The 11,344-nt window shown below is 39.3% G+C and overlaps 1 protein-coding gene across 1 annotated transcript; it reads left to right on the plus strand.

The window, feature by feature from the left end:
- The first annotated feature begins 6 nt into the window (after positions 1-6).
- On the plus strand, positions 7-2,681 carry LOC108286718 (DDB1- and CUL4-associated factor 12-like protein 2). The gene has a single exon (XM_017504718.2). The coding sequence runs from the start codon at positions 404-406 to the stop codon at positions 1,388-1,390; it is 987 nt and encodes a 328-aa protein (XP_017360207.1). The 5' UTR covers positions 7-403; the 3' UTR covers positions 1,391-2,681.
- Positions 2,682-11,344: the final 8,663 nt, after the last annotated feature.

Below are 11,344 nucleotides of genomic sequence, written 5' to 3' on the forward strand. Positions count from 1 at the left end.
GGCCCAGCAGCAAACAGGTAGCAGGAAACGGAAAGCGCCGGCTATCGAGGCCGGCGCCGGGAGCTCCTCGTCGCAGGGCTTGGCGGCGGCGGACGGAGAGGGGCCGCTACTACCTAAGAAGCAGAGGCGGCCGGCGACGCGTCGCTGGCTGGTGCACTATCTGAAGGGCCGGGAGGTAGGCGCCCGGGGCGCAGCGGGGCTCCAGGGCTTCGAGAGCGAGCTGCGGGGCTACGCGGTACAGAGGCTGCCCGAGCTGCTGACGGAGCGCCAGCTAGACCTGGGCACCCTCAACAAGGTGTTCGCGTCTCAGTGGCTGAACTCCAGGCAGGTGGTGTGCGGCACCAAGTGTAACACGTTCTTCGTGGTGGACGTGCAGTCGGGCCACATCACACGCATCCCCCTCATGCGGGACAAGGATGCCGGCCTGGCCCCGGCCCATCATGGCTGCGGCATCCATGCCATCGAGCTGAATCCCTCCAAGACGCTTCTAGCCACTGGCGGCGAAAACCCCAACAGCCTGGCCATCTACCGGCTGCCCACCCTGGATCCCCTGTGCCTGGGCGACCGCCATGGCCACAAGGACTGGATCTTTGCCATCGCCTGGCTGAGTGACACCGTGGCTGTGAGCGGCTCCCGCGACGGCACCGTGGCGCTGTGGCGGATGGACCCGGACATGTTCCATGGCAGCATTGCCTGGCACAGTGAGGTGGGTCTCCCCATATATGCCCACATTCGTCCTAGGGATGTGCAAACCATCCCCAGGGTCAGCACCAACCCGGGCAACCGCAAGGTGCGGGCCCTGGCCTTCAGCGGCAAAAACCAGGAGCTGGGAGCGGTGTCCTTGGATGGCTACTTCCACCTGTGGAAAGCCCGGAGCACACTATCCAGGCTGCTGTCCATCAGGCTGCCCTACTGCCGAGAGAATGTATGCCTGACCTACTGCGATGAATTGTCCGTGTACGCTGTGGGATCTCAGTCCCACGTGTCCTTCCTGGATCCACGCCAGCGCCAGCACAACATCCGGCCCCTGTGCTCTCGAGAGGGTGGCACGGGCGTGCGGTCGCTGAGCTTCTACCGCCATCTGATCACTGTGGGCACCGGCCATGGCTCCCTGCTCTTCTATGACATCCGCGCCCAGAAGTTCCTGGAGGAGAGAGCTTCCACGAGCCTCGACTCCACTCCGGAACCTGCAGGGAAGAAGCTCAAGCTCGACTGTGGCAGAGGCTGGCTCAACCACGATGATTTCTGGGTGAATTACTTTGGTGGCATGGAAGAGTTGCCCAGTGCGCTGTACACCCACTGCTACAACTGGCCCGAGATGAAACTCTTTGTAGCTGGGGGACCTCTCCCTTCAGGCCTCCATGGGAACTACGCCGGCCTCTGGAGCTAAGGATGGACGCCTTGTTCTCAAAGTGCACAGGTTTACCTTTCGGTTCTGCCTCACTTTCCTTCTTCATGCTGCATTTGTGCTTTTAATTTTGTGTGGCTTTTGTCTTCCAGGTGGAACCAGTCCAACTTACGTGTGCCTCGTGTATTAGGCAGAGAAAGAAAGAGAAAGAGAGAACTGGAACAATGCAGTGGGTGTGAGAGAGCACAAGTGGTCCTTTGGACAGTCAAAACTTTGGCTTTAAAACTCTCATTCACGTTTCCCAACAGCAGTATATTTTTGCCTTCTCATTCAAAGAGTTTTCACTGAACCTTAATTGTGTTCTGTCTTTAACAGATTCACGTAGCCTCCTTCTTTAGGCTGATGCAGTCATAGTCTTCACTACTATTCAGTGCGTTAGTTTGATTAATATTGCAATAGTATTCAGATCTTGTACACATGTTAGATGTATGGTGTTTTGGGGAAATGTGTGCTACAAAGCATCTTTGGGGCTGTTCTGAGGAACTACCCATCATTTATAGCCTTACTCTAATTAGAAAATACAGTTCAGGTTCTAGATTGCCACCATTCTAGAGTGTGGCACACACCATTTTAGGGTGTGATTCATTTGGATGTTGGAAACTCAATGTCTGTTGCTTGTATATTGTTGATGTGTAAAATGCTTTAAAAATATGTTCTCTTAGTCAGAAATCTTACAATATTGTTCATACTATTAATCAATAATTTGGGTTATTCAGTAAAACTTTACCATCACTATCCTCAGGCCCTCAGTATTCTTGTTTAAAGCCAGTGTATTGTGGCCTGCTTTTCTATGCTACAGATTTTCAGAAATATTCAATATTGATCTATATATGTAGTAGGGCAATCAGGGAGGTATGGGGTGGGGTGGGGGGGAACTCTTTAAATTCAGGTAGCTATTTGCAGTGAAAAGCCAGTTGTGGCAGTTGTGCTGAGAGTAGGTGTTGTTGATTTTTTATTACTGTATACATGGATAATTCTGGATCCAGTATGTGATGTATTGCGGAAAAATAAATAAAATATGTTCAGCATCTTAGCAATTAACTGGGAGACTTAAGTTCTTAATGCTTAAATATATGCTTTATTTTCTATTTGTCTTTCTGGGAACATATTTATCAAAGTCAAAACTTTCCAGGACAGAGGCTGAATCTGAAGCATCAGCTATGTAGACATTATTTTGTACATCTCTTTTTGAAAATGAAACTTATGGTTATAAGTTAAAAGATTACAAAATAACATCTGGAATACATTATGAAAATATACTTGGTGTAAATTAGGATGGCTAGGTGTTTTTTTAAGATGACTGAACAAACCATTTTTAATTTATACCAATATACATGTACTTACAACTACTTACATATACAATATATTTGAATATCTGTTTGCATACGTTAGTTCCCATGTGAGGAGAAGGCATAGATGTACATCATTTTATATGTGCAGCTATTTCTCATATGTTGAACTACCTATATTAAGACTTACCACTTGGTCTTTATTTGTGTTTTGTTTTATGCCTATTTAGAATAATTTTAATACAAGCACATGATCAAAAAAACATACTGTATAAAAAGTATACAGTTAAAAGTAAATCTCACACCCCAGGGTCACTAGTTTATTGCCCATAGATTAGCACCAGTATATTTTTTTGTGAATACACATTTAGATTTAGTATATATATATATATATATATATGAACATATGTATGTGTGTTTGCAATTTCTATACAAACAATAATGTACTGTACATATCTGTGCCTTTTTAATCACAAGATCTCAGAGATTTTTTCTTATACGTATCTACTTAATTTTACTGCATACTGTTCTATTGTGTGATTGGAATACACTTGATTTCTTCATTACACCTTTGATGATCATTTATGTTGGTTCTGGTTTTCTGTTACTGTAAACTCTTCTGCGGTGATTACTTAAGTGTATACATCTTTGTGTACAAGCGTAAATATATCTGCAGGATAATTCCTAGAAATGGAATTCCTGGGTCAATGAGTAAGTTCATTTTGTATTAATAGCCATCGCTAAGCCACCTTCCAAAGAGTTCCCACCACCATAACCTCCTACAAGTAATGGATGCACACATGCTTTACCACACCCCTGCCAACAGTGTGTCACCAAACTCTGTGCTCTTTGCCAATCTTATATCTACTTCATCTTGGTCCTTTTTTTCTAAGCCCCTGTGGCTGATTTAATTTGATTTGTCAGAGTACCAAGTAGGTTCTGAAACAAAGAACAAGAAAATGAGAAAATGAGGGCAAGAAATAGAAATGCTGCCACACTAAAGGAAGAGAGTACCCACAGTTCAGACTTGTATATCTGGAGATGGATTACACACAGCTACTTTCCTTAGATACTTAGCTGGAACTAGTAGGTTTTCCTGGTCTATTGCATGCTGGTTTAACTTATATCCAAAGTATAAGATGTCACTGAAGAAAATCCAAGAAGGAGACCGTGAAAGTCTAAACTAGGATAGTGGGGTGGGTATGGAAAGGGAGAAAGTTATTCAAAACAATGAGGGAAAATAAAATGAAGAAACAGTATTTCACGTGAAGGATGAGGAAAACCAAAAAATTTAGGTGGACTCTCAGGCTCCGATTGAATATGAATGAATAGTGACAATAAATAAAAATAAAGAAAATAGGTATAGATAGGATGGGGGAGAATGATCAGTTTAATTTGGGACTTATTGAATTGGACGTGCCTCTGTGACATCAGGAGAACGTAAACCAGGGAAGATTTGGCTGTGTACCCCAGGATGAAATTTCTCACTTCTGGGAAGGTGAGTGCTGTGAAACACTACGAATCTTGTCCTTTCAGAGGAAAGTAGAACAGAAAACATATGAAGGATCTTTAAAACAATAAAAAGAGACAAAGCCTGGCTCAGTCACTCAAGCCTGTAATCCTAGCACTTTGGGAGACTAAGGTAGGCAGATTGCTTGAGCCCAGGAGTTCCAGAGCAGCCTGGGCAAAATGGGGAATCACCATCTCTACAGCAAATATAAAAATTAGCCGAGGTGGTGGCACACTCCTGTAGTCCCAGCTTCTCAGGAGGCTGAAGTGGGAGGATCACTTGAGCCCCGGAGGTCAAAGTTGCAGTGAGTGGAGATCATGCCACTTACTCCTCCAGCCTAGGCAACAGAGTGAGAACCCTTTCTCACTAAACAAAAAACAAACAAACAAAAACACATAAATAAATGGAAGTTAAGAAAAAAGCTGGATGGGGAAGAAAATGGTATAGGATGATAGAAACTTATTCTACACAAATGCTGTGACCTTAGCATGAGACAACAATACATTTTTTAATACTAAAATCATAAAGATTTTGAGTCTCCACCTAAAAGCCATAAAGGGCAACTTTTCTCACAGATAATCTTCCTAAGTATTTACCTAGGACTCCTTAAGACTGTTCAAATTGGTCCACTAATTAGGCTTTTGAATTGCTCAACTGCTGTCTCTTCTTGGACAATGAAAAGTCAGACCTGGCTCACAAAGCAGGGTTCCAGAGGTAGTCATTTCTGGACCACTTATTCTCCTACTCTGAGATGTACCCAGTATTCCCAACACCCAGCTAGCACTAGCGTTCCTGACAGCCTCACAGGGGTGGAATATCACCACATCACCAGCTGCTGCTAGTTCTTGTTTAAGTTCTTACCTCAATGCCACAAGTGTAGGTCTCTGCCAATGTTCCCTGTCTTGAAAAAAGCAAAGGAGATGTCCAGAGGAGAATACTCCTTTCCTTAGCATTATAATAAATAGCACAAATGCAAATTACTAGAAGTGAGACAGAAGAAATAATTACAGGCCCAGATTTCTTTATTAGACAGGTAAATGTAAAATATGAGTGAAAAAATCATCAGAAAATACAAATAACTAAACTTTTCAATAAGAAATAAGGAACCAGACCAGACCATTAACTCTAGAAATAAAAATGTTAGTTTTTTAAGGTCTATCTTTTCATGCAAAAATATCACATACATAAACAGATAATAGACACACAGATTTGATGGTTTCATATGTAAAATATTTCACATTGTCAAGGAATATCCACCTTTGAGATGCTTCACAGCATAAAGAGAAAATAATTTATTCTTTTTTTATAGTAGGCCAGCAAAATATTAACAAATTTGAGTAAAATCACAGAAAATAAAAAGAGACTGATTTGACATGTAAATCGATACCACTTATCCTTTAAAAACGAATGTAATCCGTTAGTTTACCAAATCCATTAGTTGGACACATTAGTTCATCAAATCCATTAGTTCACCAAATACTATGGCAACATAAAGCTAGTTCATTGAATTTAAGGAGACTTCACTATTGAAAAATCTAGTATTGCAATGTATTTATAGTAAGTCAAATGAGAAGACTCACATGCTCATATCACTAAATTATAATAAACGATTTAACCAAACTCTACTATTGTTTTGGTAAAATTCTTAGTAAATTATGTGAAAAAATATTCTTCATATGGTAAGTGTGTGTATGTGTGTGCTCGTGTATATGTGTGTTTTGTGTTTTAAACTTCAACCCGAATCTTCAACATTAAAGAAAATCCTGTGAAGGTAAGAAACAAAACAAGAACTCCTAAAATCACCACCAGTATTTAGTGTTGTTACACATTTCCAGATTCAGCAATTAGAAAAGATAGAAAATATTAGATATAAATACTGGAAAAGGGTTATATTTATTTGAAGGTGATATATGACTGTAAGAATGATACATTCTAGAAGAAGCAACTGAAAAAAAAGGAACAATAAAATAGTAGTAAAATGTTCAGTTTGGGGATTAATATATTAAAAACAAAGACTTTTCTATTTTCACTTCTTTACTCATTCAGCAAATATTTGTTGAATGCTTACTAGATATCAAGCACTCTTCTAGGTGCTGGATAGAAATGATGCATCAAACAACACAAGCAAACCATGTCCTCATAAGGCTTACAGTCCATTGAGGAGACAGACAATAAACAGATGAACTATCAAGTGTGTAGGATGTAAAATGGTTACCGACGTAAATAAATAAATTAGTTGAAAGAGAATAGAGAAAATCAGTTGAAACAGAGTGGGGATAAAATATCAGGGGGAGATGAATTTTTAAATAAAGTGTTTAGTGAAAGTCTGTTTAATAACTTGACATGTGTGAGCTGAGATCTGAAGGAAGTGACAGATTAACCTGTGCACCCACATCAGAAAGGAACATTCTAGGTGATCAGAACAAGAAGTTAAGAGGCCTGAGGCGGAACCATGCCCGGCATGTTTCAGGAGCAGAAAGGAGACCAGTGTGGCTGGAATAAAATGAGTAAAGATAGGAGTAACGTCAGAGAGATAATGGGTGACCATATCATGTAGAACTCTGTAGGCAATTATAAGAGCCTTGGATTTTAATCTGAATGAGTTGAAAGTCCAAAGAGGGTTTTTGAGAAGTAATTTATTGTTAAAAAGAAATCTCATTGCTCTATAATTAGCATACTGTAGACTGTAGAGGAGAAAATACAGAGAAATAGAGGGATTCATTAGCAGGTTACTGTAATAATCCAGCCCAAAGGTAACAGTGGCTATATGCAAAACTAATCAGTTTAAAATATCAATGGATCTTCTAGTTCAAAATGACAGATGTCTTCTTCTTAAGATCTTATGGATGTGACAGTACGGAATATTTAAATTGAATAACTCCATTTCAGTGCTATAAATAAGAAATAGTGTCATAATCAGATCAGGCATTTTGACAACATTCTAGAAAACCAGAAAATAGATAGGGTCTCTTTGACAGATAAAGCTGAGTAGATCTCATTCCTTTTTGTGGCTTCATAGTATTCCATAGTGTACATGTACCACATTTTATTTATTCAGTCTACCATTGATGGGCATTTAAGTTGATTCCATGTCTTTGTTATTGTAAATAGTGTTGCAAGGAACATATGCATTCATGTGTCTTTATGACAGAAAAATTTATATTCCTTTCGTTAAATTCCCAGTAGTAAAATTGCTAGATCTAAATAATGGGGACACATGGACAGAAAGAGGGGAACAATAGACACTGAGGTCTACTTGAAGGTGGAGGGTGAGAGGAGGAAGAGATTCAGAAAAATATGCCCGGTACTATGCTTAGTACTTAAGTGACGAAGTAATCTGTACACCAACACCCTGAGTAATTTGTTTGCCTGTATAAAAACCTACATATGTACTTCTGAACCTAAAATTAAAATTAAAATGTTAAAAAAAAAAAAAACCTGAGCAGAGTTACCACAAGCCTAAGATCCAACTGTGAGAATGTTGCCTTTTAGATGGGAGCCGGTCTTCACAGAGAAGTTATCTCAATGGCTACAAGCTATGATTTAGCAAAAATTGATAGCAAAGTGGTTTTTGAAGTGGAAAGGACCACTAGAGGGACTGTTCATGAATGGGCTTGGCTAGTTGGACAGTTAAACAATGGAATACTATACAGTTGTTAAAATATTGGTGTTAATTCTTTATGTTCTCACGAGAAGTGTCCTTGATATTACTGTCATGTGAAAGAAGCACATTGCAAACCAAATGCATATTATAATTTCATTTTTGTTTAAGATACTAGAATGAAGACAGAAATAAGCATACAGTATATGCAAGAATATATTCAAAAGTATTACTTGTATGTTTCTCTAAGGGAAAATATAATGGTGGACTTTCTTAATATTCTATGCATTTATATAATGTTGAAACAGTCTAAACTAATATGTATTTCTTTCATTAACAGAAAAGGAAGAAAAACAGGGAAGGCACATTTTAAAAGGCTGGTTGGAACGGGGAAGAAAAGAGGGATAAGCAAAGAGTGATTTATGGTGTTGAATGTATCATGGAGCTGAAATAGACTGAAACTGAGAAAATGTTATCTTTATGCAATATGGAAGTTCATGGAGGTCTTTGCCAGAGTAATTGAGTTGTGATGAGCTGTATTGTTTCTCACCAAGAGGGGATAAATAATTCAGTGTTTCTCAGAATTGACCATGGAACCCTTTTTCCCATGAACATCTGACAGGGCTGTGATTTTCTTTCTTCTCATCTCCTGAAACAAGTAGATTTTGGACAAATAGTATGAGAGTTATATAAGCCCTGCATCACAGGGTCTGAACGATAATGACATAAATTTTCCTGAATCAAATGTGGACCAAAGAGAAGACATGAACCTATACCTACTAATTTCAGGAATCTATGTTGTTCTTTAAGCTTTCCTGATATCCTACCAACCAAAAAAAGTCCAGAACCAGATGGATTCATAGCTGAATTCTACCAGAGGTACAAAGAGGAGCTGGTACCATTCCTTCTGAAACAATTTCAAACAATAGAAAAAGAGGGACTCCTCCCTAACTAATTTTATGAGGCCATCATAATCCTGATACTAAAACTTGGCAGAGACACAACAACAACAACAACAACAAAAAAGAGAGAGAGAGAGAGAAATTTCTAGGCCAACATACTTGATAAACATCAATGTGAAAATCTTCAACAAGATACCAGCAAACTGAATCCAGCAGCACGTCAAAAAGCTTATCCACTACGATGAAGGAGGCTTCATTCCTGGGATGCAAGGCTGATTCTACATATGCAAAACAATAAACATAATCCATAACATAAACAGAACCAATGACAAAAAACACAGGCTTATCTCAATAAAGGCAGAAAAGGCCTTTGATAAAATTCAACACCACTTCATGCTATTAAGTCTCAAGAAACTAGGTATTGATGGAACGTATCTCAAAATAATACAAGCTATTTACGACAAACCAGCAGCCAATATCATACTGAATGGGAAAAAACTGGAATCATTCCCTTTGAAAACTTGCACAAGACAAGGATGCCTTCTCTTACCAATTATATTCAACATAGTATTGGAAGTTCTGGCCAGGGCAATCAGGCAAGAGAAATAAATAAAGTGTATCCAAATAGGAAGAGAGGAAATCAAATTGTCTCATTTGCAGATGACATGATTGTATATTTAGAAAACCCCATCGTCTAAGCCCAAAATCGCCTTAAGCTATAAGCAACTTCAGCAAAGCCTCATACAAATTAATGTGCAAAAATCACAATCATTCCTCTACACCAATAAGACAAATAGAGACCCAAATCATGAGTGAACTCTCATTCAAAATTGCTACAAAGAGAATAAAATACCTAGGGATACAACTAACAAGGGATGTGAAGGACCTCTTCAAGGAGAACTACAAACCACTGCTCAATAAAATAAAAGAAGACACAACACATGGAAAAACATTCCACGCTCATGGATAAAAAGAATCAGTATCGTGACAAAGGTTATACTGCCCAAAGTAATGTATAGACTCAATGCTATTTACATCAAGTTATGATTGATGTAAAATTAGAAAAAAAAACTTCATAAAATTAGAAAAAAAAAAACTACTTTAAATTTCATATTGAACTGAAAAAGTGCCTGTATAGCCAAGACAATCCTAAGCAATAAGAACAAAGCTGGAGGCATCAAGCTACCTGACTTCAAACTATACTACAAGGTGACAGTGACCAAAACAGCATGGTACTGGTACCAAAACAGACATAAAGACCAAGGGAACAGAACAGAGGCTTCAGAAATAACACCACACATGTACGATCATCTGATCTTTGACAAACCTAAAGAAAAACAAGAAATGTGGAAAGCATTCCCTGTTCAATAAATGGTGTTGGGAAAACTGGCTAGCCATATGCAGAAACTGATATAGGACCCCTTCTCTACACCTTATATAAAAATTAACTCAATATGGATTAAAGACTTAAACGTAAGACCTAAAATCATTAAAACCACAGAAAAAAACCTAGGGAATACAATTCAGGTCATAGGCATGGGCAAAGACTTCATGAGTAAAACATGAAAAGCAATGGCTACAAAAGCCAAAATTGAACAACTGGGATCTAATTAAACTTATGAGCTTTCATACAGCAAAAGAAACTACCATCAGAGTGAACAGGCAGCCTATAGAATGGGAGGACATTTTTGCAATCTATCCATCTAACAAATGACTAATATTCAAAATCTAAAAAGTACTTAAACAAATTTACAAGAAAAAAAAACCCATCAAAAGTTGGTGAAGCATATGAACAAACACTTTTCAAAAGAAGACATTTACACAGCAATAAACATATGAAAAAAATGCTCATCATCACTGGTCATTAGAGAAATGTAAATTAAAACCACATCGAGATACCATCTTACGCCAGTTAGAACGGTGATCATTAAAAAACCCAGAGACATCAGATGCTGGAGAGGATATGGAGAAATAGGAACACTTTTACACTGTTGGTGGGAGTGTAAATTAATTCAACCATTGTGGAAGACAGCGTGGTGATTCCTCCGGGACCTAGTACTAGAAATACTATTTGACCCAACAATCCCATTACTGGGTATATACTCAAAGGATTAAAAATCATTCTACTATAAAGACACATGCACAAGTATGTTTATTGTGGCACTGTTCTCAATAGCAAAGACTTGGAACCAACCCAAATGCCCATCAATGACAGACTGGATAAAGAAAATGTAGCACATATACACCCTGAAACACTATGCAGCCATAAAAGAGATGGGTTTATGTCCTTTGCAAGGACATGGATGAGGCTGGAAACCATAATTCTCAGCAAACTGACACAAGAACAGAAAATCAAACACTGCATATTCTCACTCATAGGTGGGTATTGAACAATGAGAACACATGGACACAGGGAGGGGAGCATCACACACTGGGGTCTGTTGGTGGGGAATAGGGTAGGGATGGGGCGGGTAGGGAGGTTAGGGAGGGATAACATGGGGAGAAATGCCAGATATCGATGATGGGGATATGGAGGCAGCCAACCACATTGCCGTGTTTGTACCTATGCAACAAACCTGCGTGTTCTGCACATGTACCCCAGAACCTAAAGTCCAATAATATATATATATATAT

The sequence above is a fragment of the Cebus imitator genome, unplaced genomic scaffold, assembly GCF_001604975.1.
Source record: "Cebus imitator isolate Cc_AM_T3 unplaced genomic scaffold, Cebus_imitator-1.0 Scaffold327, whole genome shotgun sequence".
NCBI classification, from domain to species: domain Eukaryota; kingdom Metazoa; phylum Chordata; class Mammalia; order Primates; family Cebidae; genus Cebus; species Cebus imitator.

Excerpts from the sequence above, each read along its gene's own strand:
- LOC108286718 (XM_017504718.2), top strand. The coding sequence starts at position 404 with ATGCGGGACAAGGATGCCGGCCTGGCCCCGGCCCATCATGGCTGCGGC.